This window comes from Equus przewalskii, chromosome 6, assembly GCF_037783145.1.
Source record: "Equus przewalskii isolate Varuska chromosome 6, EquPr2, whole genome shotgun sequence".
In the NCBI taxonomy this organism is placed as follows: Eukaryota; Metazoa; Chordata; class Mammalia; order Perissodactyla; family Equidae; genus Equus; species Equus przewalskii.
The window spans coordinates 61393619-61410609 of record NC_091836.1 but is presented as its reverse complement, the minus strand read 5'-3'; the positions used below and the strand labels follow the sequence as shown (position 1 = coordinate 61410609).

The 16991-nt window shown below is 37.9% G+C and overlaps 1 protein-coding gene across 47 annotated transcripts in view; it reads right to left on the bottom strand.

The window, feature by feature from the left end:
* DLG2 (discs large MAGUK scaffold protein 2) overlaps positions 1-16991 on the bottom strand; it is a 1822408-nt gene that overhangs the window by 536137 nt on the left and 1269280 nt on the right. For all 47 annotated transcript variants that reach the window (XR_011541520.1, XR_011541519.1, XM_070625668.1 and 44 more), the window contains one exon: positions 7133-7257. Coding sequence is in view for 45 of the 47 variants with exons in the window: in XM_070625668.1 (XP_070481769.1) it covers positions 7133-7257 (125 nt within the window). In the remaining 2 variants the exon portion in view is untranslated. The remainder of the gene's footprint in view (positions 1-7132; positions 7258-16991) is intronic.

The window sequence follows — 16991 nt, the reverse complement described above, 5'->3', positions numbered from 1 at the left end:
CTTGTGGGCAGAGATGGATGGGAATAATCCATCAGAATAAGTCCACTGAGATCCCAACCGTACTTCTTTCTAAGGAGGGAGCTGGGTAATTTGTGCTGGATAATGAAGTTTCCCTTCTCATAAAGATCTTCTTGTTCAGGGCAACAGGTGGGCTTAATGTGCTTCTTTAGCCTCAAAACAATAATGAAAGAATTTCACTTAGCTTTGAAGACGCCAAGAGTCCTGCCTTTGAATGGAAAATTTAGCATTATCAGAGTCTTTTGGTGCAAAAATCAGTTGGGTTACAGTGGAAATTGACAGGTTGAACTTGGTGACTCACAAAGTTTTCATTTGCCATCATCCAAACGCAGGCAAGTTTAATGTGGAGAGGTACTCTAAGAATTTAGCAATCTCTTATGCCATTTCACTTACTGGAAATCTGTTATTTCTTTAAACAATCTAGAACCCAAGTGGGTCTTGGACATAAGTTTCAGACTGTGCTGCTTGGAAGTTGCTCCCTTTCCTCTGCTTAGCACTTTTCATTTGCACAGAAAAATTGTAAGTTTAAGTTTGTCTTCTCCATTTCCAAGTTATCTGATGTCTTCAGCTCCTGATGATCAACAATCTTTTTTCTTCTTTCTTTTCCTTCTTTTTGTCCCTTTTCTTCCCCTTCCTCTCTCTCTTTCTCTTCATGTTCTTATTTTAAAATCACTAGTGAGTTAACAGATATAAATTAATAAAAAAGCAAAGGAGTGAATTGCCAAATGACAGTCAAAAGGACAACGTCGTAGTTTATACACAGGGGTTTTGTTCTTGAAACATTTGTCCTTGACCTCTCAACTTTGGTCAGTATAGCCAAAATTCAGTATAATCAATATTATTCTTGTTTGAAATCAGCGTGTATGTTGTCTCGGCTTTTACACGGGCAAAGCCAATCTTACCTGTAAACAGACAGAGGAGGAACAAAGGAAGCAATGGATTTAAAGAAAACTTGCTTTTTTTCTTCTTGTCTGAGTAGAAAGATTGTGCCGAGGGCTAAGAGATTAAATTGTGTCACTTGTCAGGAAATTGGCAAGCAGCCATCTTTTCTGCCTGCCACTACATGCTGCTTTTGTGCTGTGGATGGGTTTAATAAAGGCACTGTTGTGTAAAATGTCATTGCTGCATCGCCAAGCGGAGGCTGTCATGTGATAGCTCTTCCCAGGATGACAGATCAATATTGGTCCTAAGCAATTCGGGGACTTGAAGCCACACAGAGGGCATTTTTATGGTTCAGATACAAAAGTAGAAATAAAAATCATTCTTCAAAGCATGGAAATATATCTATTTTGCTCTGGGACACAACCTAATGTTCTTACTTTAAAGATAGGTAATGCTATCAGATTTTAATGACTACTTCCACAAGAAACAATACAAATGACTGGTAACATTTTTCAAAAGTTCAATCTTACTGTTAATCAAATAAATGCAAAACAAGGAAATAGACCATTGTCTGCCTTGGCAAACAGCCCAAAATTATATACGTGCAAGCTCATGCAATGGTGAAAACATGATCATAAAACAGGCCCTCTCCAACAGTGTTGGTGGAAGTAAGATTTTGTACAATCTTTCTGGAAAGAAATTTAGCAATATGTATCAAAATTCTTTAAAATGTTTATACTTTTTGGTTCAGAAACTCTACTACTAGAAATATATGTGAAGGAAATTGTGAGAAACAAGATCAACAATGTTTTTCAAGAGATTGCCAGTTATTTAAAATGCTGAGAAACCGAAAATAACCGAAACTCCTAACAATGAAAATAGTAAATATATTATTAAATAACAATTAAAATATTTGCAGAGGTTTTTTAATGATATAAGGAAAGGTTTATGAAATAAGGTTATGTGAAATTAAACAAATCTAAATATTACATAGAGTATAATCTAAACTAAATAAAAAAAAGTAGCAAAAAAAAAATACCAGAAATAAATGTACAAAAAATGTTAATAGTTATGGACTCTATTTAGCATAAAATTCAATATGTTGTGTTTTGTTTAGGTTTTGTCTACTTTTCTGCATTTTATATATTTTCCACAAAGGACAATTATCATATCCATAAACACACATATACAAGGAATTATATTTAAAAAGAGGTTGTACAGGAAGAAGATTAGGACATTGGTCCAGAGAAATTCATCTAAAACATCATATGCTCTCTTGCCTTGACTCTTAGCCTTCATCTCACATTTTCCCAAAGCTTCTGGCTCTCTCCCTCACTGCAGCTCAGATTCACATCTCCAGCCATCACATGTACCAACATATCTCAGCTAGTCCCTGTCTCTGCTGTCCCTCCCCTTGTGGGACTGGTTTCTTCCTTATTTCTGATCTTGGTCCACATCTTGTTTCTGACTGTTTTTTCTCCCCTCAGGGTCCAGCATTCCATCGTGTCCATATTTGCGGGGGATTTTTTAATTTAAACTTTTTTTTTTTTTTGAGGAAGATTAGCCCTGAGCTAACATCTGCTGCCAATCCTCCTCTTTTTGCTGAGGAAAACTGGCCCTGAGCTAATATCAGTGCCCATCTTCCTCTACTTTATATGTGGGATGCCTGCCACAGCATGGCTTGACAAGTAGTGCGTAGGTCTGCATCCGGGATCCAAACCTGTGAACCCGGGGCCGCCGAAGCAGAATGTGCAAACTTAACCGCTACACCACCAGGCTAGACCTCCATACTTGTTTTTTATTGCTGTGTGATAAATTATCACAAATTTTGCAGTTTAAAATAACATATATTTATGATCTCAGAGGTTCAGTGGTTCAGGAGTCTGGGCACAGCTTAGTGGAGTCCCCTACTCTGGATCCCACAAGGCTGCAATCAAAGTGCTATCTGGACTGCATTCCTTGTGGGAGCCTGGGGTTCTCTTCCAGTCTTATGTGGCTATTGGTAGAATTCGGCTGTATGACTGACATATCCCATCTTGCTAGCTATAGGCTGGGGACTGCTCTCAGCTCCTAGAGGCTGCCCTCGGATACTTGCCATGTGCCCCCCTCCACAGGTCTTCTCACAACATGAAAGTTTGCTTCATCTAGGCCAGCAGGATAATCTCTGCTTTCAAAGTGCTCGCTGGATTATGTCAGGCCAACACAGGCTAATCTCCCTTTTGATAAACTCAGAGTCAACTGATTAGGGACTTTAATTACATCTTTGAAATCTCTTTCGCCATAGTGAGTAATATTATCATGAGACAGACAGACCATCATACTCATAGGTCAGGCCCGCACTCAAAGGAAAGGGATTATGCAAAGATGTGGGTCATTGCAGGTCATCTTAGAATTGTGTCTACCATAACTGTCACTTCCTGGCTGTCACAGACTTATGGCTCAAGTTCAGCACTCTGTTAAACGGCTCGCTCTCCAGACTAAGTTGTGTCGAGGGCTTTGAATTTTACCCAGCTCCTTCACACTGACTGTTTCATTTAATCCTTATCACAGTCTCCTGAGAAACATGCTCTCACCTCCAATTTACCAGTGAGGGAACTGGAGCACAGAGAGCATTAAAAAAAAGCACAAAGTCACAGAGCTAGAAAGTAGAACTTGAAACCCAGGTCCTCTGACACCAAATAGTATGCTCTTTTTTCCTACATCTCTCTTCTGGGGCAACCACCGAGACAAGAGCCCAGTTTTGAGTTTGATCTAATTAGGGAGAAAGTCACCTCTCACCTCATCTGTGTCTTAAGCCTGCACACTCACTTTATATTGGGGGTGATGGAGCACACACAGGAAGGTTTTTCATAATGAACTCAGAATTCCAAGAATGATGTATGTATTAGTGGTGTGCTATTGCTCTTTAGAAAATTACCAAAAATTTCACAAATAAAACAACACCCATTTATTAGCTCATTATGTAGGTCAGAAGTCTGCCACGGTATGTCTGGAATCTCTGCTCAGGTTCTTAACAAGGCTAAAATCCAGATGTTGGCCAAGCTGCATTCTCATCTGGAGGTTCAGGGTCTTCTTCCAAGCTCTTGCAGTCGTAGGACGGAGATTCCCGCTTCCTTGTTGGCTGTCAGCTGGAGGCTTCTGCTCTTAGAAGCCATCCTCATTTCTCCTCACATGGCCCCCTCCATCTTCAAACCAGGAAAAGTGTCAAGTACTTCACACATTTTAAGTCTCTTTTCTTCTTCTGCCACCAGCCAGAGAAAACTCTACACTTTTAGGGCTTATATGATTAGATCAGGCTCACCTGAATAGTCTCCCTCTCTTAAGGTCAGCTATACCATAGAACATAACGTAATCACAGGACTGATATCTCATCAGAGGCAAAGATTCAATGGATTAGGCTGTGGAATTCTGGGGAGTGACATTTTTAGAATGATGCTTACCATAGTATATCTTTCAAGTGTTTTTTTTTTTTTTTCTTTCTGCTGTATAACTTAGAACATAGAGACATGGATGAACATTGGACCTACAACCACCTAGGTTCAAATTTGGCTCCAGGATTTTGTCCACCATCAGGACAATCTTGTGCAAGTTACTTAACCTCTCAGTTTCTCGATTTTCTTATCTGAAAACAGAGAGTAATAAAAGTATGGATCTCATAGAGTTCTTGTATACTTTAAATGAGTTAATGTGCCAGAAAAGGACTTGGCAAATTGAAGCACTATGTTGGTCTTTGCTATTGTTACTATTGGTCTGATTATTATATATCAACTAAAGTAGAGTCCAGATTACTACTCTCCTTGGAGCAGACCTATCACCTCACTTTTCTGGGCCTCAGCTTCTCTGTAAATTTTGGTATTAGTTAATTGTCAAAATATAATTTATAAAGTAAAGGATACAAAAAAAATTTTAAGAGTCTCTAACCCACAGGAAGGACCAAAGAATTTGTCATGTAAAAGAGCACTATGTTTAGTTTGTGGGCTTATTTTCTAAGTGAGAGAAACAGCAGATTCAGTTCACTGTAGTATAAACTTGAGAATAGAAACATAGACCTTTTTCAGTACTATACCTGTTTACAAATGGGCTTTAATTCCATGTTATCACCAAGAGGAAAAGGAGTTTGAACAGATAGGAACAGGAAGCTTAGGGAAGGATATAGAGGAAGAAAGGAGACTGAAGGAAAGGAGGAAGGGATGAGAATAAAGGGAATAGAACACCATAGAGAGAAAGGAAAAGGAACGGAGGTGACAGCAGAGGAACGATTACTGAGAGGTAAAGAGAGTAGGTAAGGAAAGGGGAGAAACAGTGCTAAAATTTACTGAGCACCTCCTATACGCCTGGCATAGTTGGGGTTTAGGTTATCTACCTACCTACCTACCTACCAATTTTAGCACAATGCCCACACACAATAAAAGCTCAATAAACGTTACCTCTCATTATGATTATTCTCTTTACAACTATTGAATGATGCTTCCAGCACAGCAGAACTTCCTTTTATCTCCCTATGTATGAGATTGCCACTCATGCTTGCAGGCAAAGAATGGTGGCACTCTCAGAGACGCCACTTTTCATTCTTAATTGTAGGTTAAGCATGTACAAAAAGTCTGTTTTATCTCACACGCAGAGCCAGAATTTGGCTAAGAGGTGGATGTTTCCATACTTCTAGGTAGAGAGTGGTACAAAATGATGATTGTGGCCCACCAATTTCTGAATTATCCTCTAACAACTCTATTTTAAAACTTTTAAAACGGAGCTTCTCCAGGGTTCAATATTAGCAAACCCAGTCCCCACCATGACTCACAAAATTACACAGCATCTATTTCAGATCCCTCACTCTGCAGTCTGGATAGTTCCTCCCTCAGAAATTAATTCAGTCAATTCAGCTTGAAAATTCTATTGTCAAAAAGCATGTGTTTCCTGTGGGAGTGTACTCATTTCTTTTCTTCTTGATAGGAGATGCAGATGTACCTGAAAAAAATTGAGATTCTCCTCCACAAGCGGCCAAGATGCAGCTGTCAAAAGTAATCACTGCATCAGAACAATTGGATGGGGAACAAAAAGTGTCCTTGGTTGCTTTATAAGAAACACAGTACACTAACTTATTTATGCTTAATGAAAAGTAGACTGAGGAAGGTCTATGAAGTTTACATTTCTGCCACTTAGGTCACAGTCTTCAACGTGGCTCCATGCAAGCTAAGGTCATTCCTACCTACAGGATTTTGTGTGTGTTACCCTCCTTCGCTCTAATCATTAATTCACCCTCCTTTCTCTTCTCATTTTATTCATTCATTCATTCAAAAACTCACTCATTCATTCAGCAAGAATTTATTGATCCATGTCTATATGTAACTACTTGGCCTGAGGGCATTTAAAATCTAGTAGAGGCACTAAAATAACATTAGGACCCATTTTTCTCCCCTGGGAAATCTCTCCTGATTGTTCCAATCTGCGATGCGTTTTAATTAGTGTTTTGATGTCTGATAGAATTTTATATCATTGACTGAGTGCCCCACACGGGTGACTCTTATTTCCCCAAACAAGCTTTAGTTCTTTAAAGAGAAAGGTCCTGGTTCAAACCACTACTACTCTACCCTGAGCAACATCTGGTTCCACTCCACCTACTTAATCTCACTTTGGGTTCTTCAGCCAAGTCAAGTTGGTTTCCCTCCTTGTTGGGACAACTTGCATTTTCTCCCTCGGTGTTCTCATTCAGATTTCTGAGGTTAGTGAAATCTTAATTATTTTTTTAAGAACCAGACTGGAATCTTCTTATGAAATAGTCTTTTATATTCTTTCTGTCCAAACTCCTACAGAAATTCCTTATAAGTAGTTGCTGAATTCATGAATACACAGTGTCTATAACATTGCATTAATTCCTAATACTACTTACAATATACTGTTTTCTACACATTTTATTATTTGCTCATCAGCTCATGGTATTCTTCTTTCCAATCAGACTGAAGGTCCCATGGAACAAAAGATATATCTGTATCCCCTCCTTACGGTGTTTGGTCCATTGCTGAATGCGGTAGTTATTCACAAACACAAATTAAGTACTAGTTAAAATTCAATGAGTAATAAGGGATCCAGAAAGTCATTATAGAAAGCTTGCTTTGACAGCTTTCTCTTTCAACTACAGAACTTTTGTAGCATTATTATTCTCCAAAGGTACAAACGTGTCTCATTGATGTGGCATATTTATTTTCCAAATAATTCTAGTATTTCAGATCTTTACCTGAGTCTGCCATCCTCTGCTGCAGCACCTCCCGGTATAATCTTCGTAATAAATATGCCAGGGTCATCTCCGATGTGGGGATTATCTGTCCCTCCAGCAATACTGAATCCCAGGCCAGAATTCCCCTGTAGAAACAATAAGCAGATATTAAATGATGTGGCTGTCACCTAAACCTAGCTCCCCTTGCACTCTGTGTTATCGTCTTACTACTCAAAGGGAAATCAGAGGATAACAGTCTTGTATGCAAAGCTAGAAAGCGCACTGTCAGCAGACAAAGGAAGGTCAGGGAAAACACTCAAGTTAGTCCCTGCATCGCAAGAATTCAAAGGGCCTTACATTTTTGCTTATTTAAAGGGCCTTATATTTTTGTTTTTAAGAAATGCTTCCCTTATACGGCAATTAAAATGATCATTATGAAGTAGGAAATAAAAGGTTACACATTATGTAATATGAAAAAATGCAAAAAAATCATTAGTGTAAATTGCAAAAATTATACATACATATGAAAAAGAATGGAAGAAGACAAGTTACATGAAAAATGTTTTATTTGGTAGAGTAGTGACATTTGGATGTTTTCCTTTTGTGATTACCAGTATTATTGTTCTAACATAGTTTATCCATCAAACAAGCGTGTTCCTATCTAATAAGGAATTTTGGCTTCAGAAGGCAGGGCTCCTTCTGGAGTCATAACAAATGTGAGATACTTTTTAGTAATAAATAGGTTTTAATTTCCAGTAGATAGAGACAAGGAATATATTACTGCCACAGCATGTAAATTTGAATAGTTTATATTCTAACAAAGCTTTCATACTTATGCCTACAAATATAGTAATTGACATCCAATGTACATATAACCTTCTAATACGTAAAACATAATTAAAAGTCTCCCCCAAATTCACAAACCACCTTACTTAACATATTTCTTATAATCTCTTTTAATCTCTATCTTCTCTTTTAATCTCTATCTCCATGGCTATATTATTTTTCTATATTATGTTCCGATTTTTTTCCAATTCACGTTGTATTTTAAGCCGTTTCCATATAGCTAGGTAATCTTTATAATTATCCATTTTAAATCACTAAATATTTCATCAAGGTCATGTACCATCATTTATTTAACCAGTCCCCTGTCATTGGATATTTAATTTCTGCATATATGCTAACAAATATAGCGCACTAAATTTATGATTACTTGATTAAGTTCTGCTCTTGGATAAAAAGAAATGAGGACTAAGAATTTAGTAGTTAATCCAGAAAAATTAATTAGGGCACTCAATTAGTCAGAAAAGTTCAATGTCAAGGTAAGATCAGCTGTAACTTGACAGTTATACCACTGCAAATGTCAAGGTAATGTTTAGCAATTTTTTATTGAATGAATTAATAAAACTCTGAATTCCAGAAGGTTGTTTTCATAATTGTATTTTATATTTATATTGAAAGGTTCAAATTAGTAATTCAAACACGGCAACTAAAATCCCATGTTTTTATATTTCTGACATCTGTCTACTTCTGCTTATTCACTGAAAAACTCCAATGTTCCTTGGACAGAGATATTTCTTAGTAGCAGGCATGTAATCATGAATTTATTTAATATTTATTAAACACCAGCCCCGTGCCTGGCACTGGACTAAGTCCTGAAGCTACAGCAGTGAATATGTCAGTTTATGAGGCATATGAAGGGAAAATACAGAGTGCAGGAGTAGCTGACGGGAGAACCAAACATAGGGAATTTTCCTGAAGGTGAATAGCAGTTAATTACTTTTAAGGAGGTCAGGGTGGGAGCTGGGGAGGAGGACAGAACGTTCCAGGCAGAAGGAAGAACATATGTAAAATCCCTGAGGTAAGAAAGGGTATGCCAGGTCCAAAAAACAGACAGTAAGCCTGGAATAAAGACAGCAAGAAGAATTGAACAAGATGAGACTTTACCGTGAGGTTCTTCACAGCAGAGTATATGTGAATCCATTTTTAGGTTTAAGTAGCTATTAACAACTGATGATGGTATCAGTATTGGATGATCATCTCCTATGTGACTGTCTTGAAGCTAAGGCTACGGGGATTAAGACTGGATAATTTCTGCCTTCATGGAATTCAAGGCAGAGCAGAAAAGGCAGTGAGAGTCTGGCTTCTGGGATCAGTACATTTTCATTGTATAATCTCAACTACATTGTCATGTAAATAGCCACCAAGACAGCAGTTAGGTGATTTATGAGACAGTTTCTCTACGATCTAGGGGTTTTGGAAGAAAAAGATGGGAAGATGAGTGTTTTCAGTGTAACTTGGGTCTGGCTCCAAGAACATCAACTGGAGTTTATTGGTCTTACTAGAGTTGGCACCTCAGGGATAATAATTTCTTGATGAATGGAGGCAGGGAAGGAGGCAAGCAGAGACCGGGAGATGCTTAAATGCTTTCTCCTGGGTATCAGTATTGTTGCAAAGGGCACACTAAACTTTGCCTTTTAAGAAAGATATTCATAATCTAGCCCTTATCCTTATCTCCTTTATTTCTAGTTTTACACTTTCACTCCCAGGAAGACTGAACTGAACTGCTGGCTCTTTCCTGCACAATCCTGTACTATAACTTTCCTTTATACATATATATATATATGTCAATATACAATCCTTTCCAGCACTATAACTCATCTCTTGGCCTTTACTCAAGCTGTTTTCTCTATCAGAAACTTTCCATCTTTCCTTTGACTGGCTCAATTCTTCCAGTTTTCTAAGATAGGGTTCAGATGGCATCTGCTCCAGGAAATATTAAATGATCACCCCAACTCCACTTCTCTGGGTAAGCCATTCCTCTTTTGAGTTTTTGTAGATTTCCATGCCTATCTATGTCAAGCACTGTGCTATTTTGAAGTTATAGATTTATGAGTCTATCTTTCCTTCAAACTGAACTTGTAGAAGGCAGGAACTCTGCAGTATTCATCTTTACTTCTTGGTACCTTGTCTAACATGTAGAATTTTTCAGTAAATATTTGATGAATGAATGAACAAACAAACAGACTTACTGAAAACTTCAAGCTCTAAAGGGAAGACTCAGAAAGGAGACAATAAAAGTTGACAGTGTGTTAAGGAATATAATATAGCAGTAGAAACCATTTTTTCTGTGTGGCTACAAGAATAAAAATAGAAGGCCCAGGTACTCAAATTGTGGCTTAGCTGAAGAATGATGAGACAGAACTGTCCACACTGGGGATAGACTGCTTTGGAAGGGAGGGAGAGCCCTTCTCTTAATGGGCATCTAGCTAGTCACTGGACATGAGAGGTCCAAGTATCTATTAAGAGGTTAAACTGGATGACTTTAAAGGATTCTTCTGGATCTCTGGCTAGATCTGTAGGAAAACTGCTCTTGCCGACAGAGAAAAAGGAATGCTCTGGAAAGCTTTACAGGGGGAAATAGACCACTGTCACATTTTTAAAACTTATTCTATGAATCAATAGATGTTTGAAGTACTAGCTTTGATGACAACCTAGCAACATTTAACCATTTTTTTTGGAATTGACTCTAATAAGGAGAATACAGTGGCTCTGGCATTTACTAATATACATTCCCCTACCATCAAATCCACTCTGAGGAAAAGAATGAATGGATCTGGGAATCCACAATGAAAAGAGGTAGATAGAGACAGAGTATAACCGGACCTGTGTTTCTGGTCCCAAGAACTCCCAAAAGCTTTTGTGTTTCACTTAAAACCAGTCTGCCAGCTGGGCCTGGCCAGTTACCATAGTTCTTTAGAAGAAGTTGATGTGAATTCAGCTAAGGAAATTATTCAAAGTGCTTTCCCATCTCCCCTTATTGTTCTCTCCCAGCCTTCCCTTTCAAGCTTTTGCTACTAGCCAGCAGCATTCGGAGGAGAGAGGGACAGATAAAAAGCAGCAGTGAAATTACTGCCTGCTGTTCTCCGTGCCTGAATCACTCTAGTCCCCTGACAGTTTTCCCAGAGCCAGCTAGCTGCAGGGGCAGACCCTAGAACCGCTCTTCTCTGAGCAGCAATCTCTCCATGTGACACCGTTAGATCCTGAAAATTGTGACTAATTAACCGAGTGTTGATACTTGACCCAGTCAATGGAAACTGCGAGGTGCCATGCTGGTGAGGGCAGCCCCTGTGCAGGGTTCTGCGTGGGCTGCTGTTCCCTTGTAGTTGGGCAGATTCCATGACTGATGAATGACTGGAATGGACCATTTTTCCCCCTGGTTCCCAATCCTTCACGTTTGCTGACTTTCCCTCAGGAGCACAAGCCCATTGCCTGGCCAAATGGAACTTCCTCTTTCATGTACTACACTCCATCTCCTCTTAGAAAAAGAATAAGCAAAAAAGGAAAGGCACTTTACCATCTAATTAATGGTTGCAAATATAAATACAATATCCTCAGGAAAGCTCCTTTTTCATTAAAAGTTTATTCTCCAAATGAAAACTACCCCAAAATGGGGTTACAAAAAAGAAAAGGAAAATAAAGTCATATTATAATCATATGCATTTATTGAATGTTCTATCAACAAAGAATTCCTTTGATTTTTAGAAGTCAAGTTTCTACTTTAAAATGCTGTTTGATCTGTTAATTCATTTCTAGGAAGTTATATTAAAGAAATAATCAGAGATGTGTTCAAAGATTTGTGTTCTTGGGCCGACCTGGTGGCGCAGCTGTTAAATGCGCACGTTCCGCTTTGGCGGCCTGGGGTTCGCCGGTTTGGATCCCGGGTGCTGACATGGTGCCGCTTGGCACGCCACGCTGTGGTAGGCGTCCCACGTATAAAAGTAGAGGAAGATGAGCATGGATGTTAGCTCAGGGCCAGTCTTCCTCGGTAAAAAGAGGAGGATTGGCAGCAGTTATCTCAGGGCTAATCTTCCTCAAAAAAAAAAAGACGTGTTCAAAGCTTCATTGCAGTATTATGTTTCTAATGTTAAAAAGAAAACAAAAAACAACTCACAGCCAGAAACAAATATCCAAACAATGGAGAAATGGTCAAAAATACTATGGTACATCTATCTGAATATGAGAATATTTTGGAACCATTAAAATTGTAGTGACATTTAATGACAATGGAAAATGTTCGCTATATAAATGTGAAAGGAAAAAAGCACATGATGTTTTAATTACAGGATGATCATCACTAAAAATATTCAAAGAAAATGACTTCTTTTTAACAAAAAGAATTATTAATTACTAATCAGTAATAGTAAAATAGCTTAAGTAATAATTCAAACTACTTAAGAGGGAGACTTTTTTTTAAATCATTAAAATAGTAAAAATATCCTCAAGGGAACTAACATTTATTTCATATTTATTCTATAATAAGCACTGAGCTAGGATTCTGATAATCCCCTATCTAGTAGATAGTATTTTTCCCTTTTCACATATTAAAAAACAAAAAACAAAAACAAATGAAAAACTCTGAGGCTGAGAAGAGTGAAGTAACTTACCTAAAGCCATTAAGGAAGTAAATAGTGGATTTCAGATTCAAACCAGATTTTTCAGTTTCCAAATACCATTTTCTTTCTATTATATCATATTGCCTCTTCTGAATTAAAAAAATAATTTGATGGTAGGAAAATAATAAAAATGATAATAACAATGAATCTTTTTTTTAAAGTGTCTAAACCACTCCTATCAGTATCATTAAAATATTCAAAAAATTTCTAATGGAAAAGCATGATCTTGGGCTTTCACACCCAGATTTGAGCACCAGCTCTACCCTTGCTAGCTGTTTGACACTAGGCAAATTTCTTAACTTTGAGTCTAGTTTCCTCATCTGTAAAATGAAGATAATAGTATCTACTTCACAGAATTGTTAGAAAGATGAAAGCAAATGGTAAATGCACTAGGAGAGTGCCAAGCACAGACCCTGGTACATTGGTGATGATCAGTCAATGTTAGTTCATTTCCTTTGGCTTGACACATAGCATCGTTAAAAGGGTCCTTTCAAGCACGAGGACAATAAGGGAGAAAAGAAGTCAGAAAATGCATTCTTTCATTCATGCCTTCATTTATTCATCCCACAAGTATTTGTTGATGAATTTTAACCTACACTTTTATTGTGTTATTTCTCTTGCCAAAGATAATTTAGCTAGAAATTCTGAAGGTGGCGGGAGGGAGGGTTACGACTGCAGTATTGAAAATTATTAAGTCAATAAAAGCTAAAGTTAGACTCAAACAATGTCTTTTGACTTTTCACCCATATCTTGTTTCGATAAACAGTGAAATTTTATATATTCTCTTACAAACCCGAAGATTCCTGTGCACTCCCCTCATTCCAGGAGGATCTGTGCTTCTTTCACTCCCTGCCAAGAATCATCAGTTCACAAGTTTATCCTCTACATATCTGCTTCAACAAAGACATTTGTTATTTTTATTTAATATAATTTCTACTACAAAATAATATATATGTTGTTTTCAAATATATAATTATACCTTAGCCTCTAATCTTTAAATTTCTGATATGCACCTAGATTGAAAATTAGTAGTGCACAACCTCACCATTGACCAACAAATAGAATAGTGAACAACATAGGTAGGTAGAATGAAGATACAAAAAGAAAGACACAATCAATGCAGATAATAGCAAATTAAAATAAAGAACTTTGTAGGCTACATGCCAGGAGAAAAATATCACTTGATAGAAAGATCCATTAGTTGGCAAGTAATCTTCTAAATTGTCCTGAAAGTAATTTTATTTTAGGCAGTAAATCTGGAATGGCACAGATAATAATAAAAAAAAATACCTTTTTCATAGATACTACCTGTTGAAATCATTCAGTCTTTCTCACACCCACCTTGTATAATATACATCAACATCAAAAGATGAATGGCCCAGGCCTATTATTAGGATATAAAGATATGAGTGTAACAGACATTTCTAACTACTGTTGCTTACAGTTAACAAAAAAAATTGTACCCCTCAAATTTTCCTTTTCCCTTTTTTTTTTTTTTTTTTTTTTACATACTGTCTAACAATCCATGTATCTTTGAATAAACTTCTCAGCCCAGGAATAAGAAATGCCTGTTTTCACTTAATTACATCTTCTAGGAGTTGCATTTAGGATATCCCGTAGTTTGTTTTATTAAATTGTATTTTTCTGGAAGCTGCCATGTAGAGAAGCCATCAGGAGATTTGCATTTGGGGATTGGTAACTGTCTAGAGGAAAGTGTTTTAAGGGGATGGGGGACAGTGAAGAGGAAGCAGTTTCAGGAAGCAGGTGGAAAGAAATGCCAGATTACAGTAGAACAAAGAACTCATGAGAAGTAAAATGGTGATATAGTGGGGGTAGATTACTGTTTTTGTGAAAGAGTTCTGTTCTTAGGGGAGATATGTCGTAGTACCTGATGACAATGAACAGGGCATGGAAGATTTTAGAGGGTGGCAGGGAGGGCAAACATGTCTGTGGGCTAAGGAGAAGTCCCTGGAAAGGGAGATTGAAGGTACAGAAGAGAATGAGAGTACAGAAGAAATAAAATTCTGAAGGAGGAGGAGTGAAAGTAGGGTCTACAGTCCAGATTCTTTGAGTCCTACCATGGGTATTGGTTAAATAAATGTGGTATAGCCATACCAAGGAATACAATGGTATTATGAGATGAAAAGATCTTTACTGTACATCTTTAGGTAAAGAAAATAGAATACAATATAGAATTTAAATTGTGATCTCACTTTGTAATATATATGCATAGAAAAAAATTTGGAAGTATCTTCACCAATGTGATAATATTCTTCATGGTTATCTGAATTATAGATCTTTTTCTTTCACCATTTTGAACAAATCCATCTCTACATTTTCCTTGTAAATATATCTTACCATAAATTCACACATACACATATTATGCTTGTAAAAAAGACTAAATGAAAGTTTGCCTTTGAGATAGCATAACTCAGCCTTGGGTGGGGAGAGGAATGCCTTTTTAACTTTACCAGGTCCATTTTGTTTCAACCCTATAGATAAAGTGATAGTGTTATTTTAAGGTGGAAGAAGTTATAGGATCATTTTAAGGTAGAGAAGAAGGAAGCTGAAGGAGTTCTTGACTGATGACATGTTTTTGCTCTATACATTTAGATGCCAGGACATCAAAGGGAAAAGTCTAGAATGAATTTGGGGACTTAAGTAGAACAATAAAGGGTGGGAATTGCAGCTGCAAGGCAAGAGAGACACGTTGGGATCAGTGGGGGGTCTGTGGAGCAGCACGCAGGTGGGACATCATCCGCATGATTACGGGATTTTCTCCCACAGTGCTTAGTAATTTTGAAGAGTGAAAAAGGAAAGTTTGATTGCTTTAGGGCTGAGGTTTGAAAAGCAAATGTGGTCGAATCTCACAGGAATGAGTAATATAAATCAGAAAGGATAGGAAGGGAACAGAAGGAAGGGGGCTGCTCATAGACTGGAAGAATAAAAGAGAGTGAAAAGACTGAGACCATAACAAGGTCAAAGTACAGATTTATGGGAAACAGGGGATGGAAGAGGGGGCAGCAGGGTGGCCACCATGTGATTTCAAGGTTCAAGATTTCAGAGATGAAGCAGTACTCACTGATAGTCATAGACGTGTAGTAAAAGTCAAAACATGTGAATGTCTTACAGTGATGATCAAGCCAGAGTACTTTGTGTCTGACACTGAAGTTTCCTTGGAAGATAGAAAGAGATAAAAAGATAGAAAGAGATAAAAAGATAGAGAAGAAGAAAAAATGGCCAAAAATGTTCAGTAAAAGTGAGAAAAAACCTATGGTAGACGTGAGAAAAGGAATAGGATGTGAAGTAATGTGGAAGTTAAGAGAGTCTCAAGGAGAGGAATAAGATATGCCAAGCCCTAAAAAAAAGAAAGTGCTTAACTTGTTCAAGTCATGAAAATGAGCCCAGAATAGCTGTAGAGTGACAAGGAAAGGGAAGGGAGAGAGGAGGCGAGAGAAGGTAGCAGAGGTTAGACACTGGGGCCCTAGTAGGACACTGTAAGATTTGGGGGTCATGAAGATTTAAAACAGGAGTAACGTGATCTGGTTTAGTTTAAGATTACACTTTTGCTATTTAAAAACTTATTGGAGAGGGCCAAAGGGGGGACCAGGAAGACCAGTTGCAAAAGTCCAGGTCAGAAACTGATGGTGGTGGAACTAGGCTGGTAGCCATGGGGATGGCAAGATTTGAGACATGATTTGGAAGAAAAACCGACAGGACTTGCTGACAGTTGGAATGTGTGAGGGAAAGAGAAGAATCAAAGATGATGACTAGTTTGACAGGGATGACGTGTATGAGATAGAGAAGACTGCGATGGAGGTTGGAAAACCAGTTTGAGAGAAGTAAATCAAGTTCCATTTGGATCCTTTTAAGTTTGGGAGATGTGTTGGTGTCAATGGAGTGGCAGAAAAAATACTGAGGTCTTGATAAAGAATAATGACAATAGTTAACACTCATTGAGTGCTTTCTACATGCCAAGCACTGTATGAGACCTTGTAGCTCCCTCCTTAAGGACAGTCAAGATACTGGCAAGAAAATAAGCTGTGTAATTGTAGGAATATCAGGAATAAGTGCCAGGCACAATTATTTCCCTTGGTCCCCACAACGAGTCTTTGAGGTTACATGTGAAAGTTTTCTGAATGCCAGACCTAGGAGTATGGGTTTTTCTTGAGAAACTAGGTTTTCTTTCTTTTTTTGTTTTTCAGATTTTTAAAATTTTTTTTTCCTTTTTCTCCCCAAAGCCCCCGGATACATAGTTGTATATTCTTCGTTGTGGGTCCTTCTAGTTGTGGCATGTGGGACACTGCCTCAGCGTGGTTTGATGAGCAGTGCCATGTCTGCGCCCAGGATTTGAACCAACGAAACACTGGGCTGCCTGCAGTGGAGTGCACGAACTTAACCACTCAGCCACGGGGCCAGCCCGG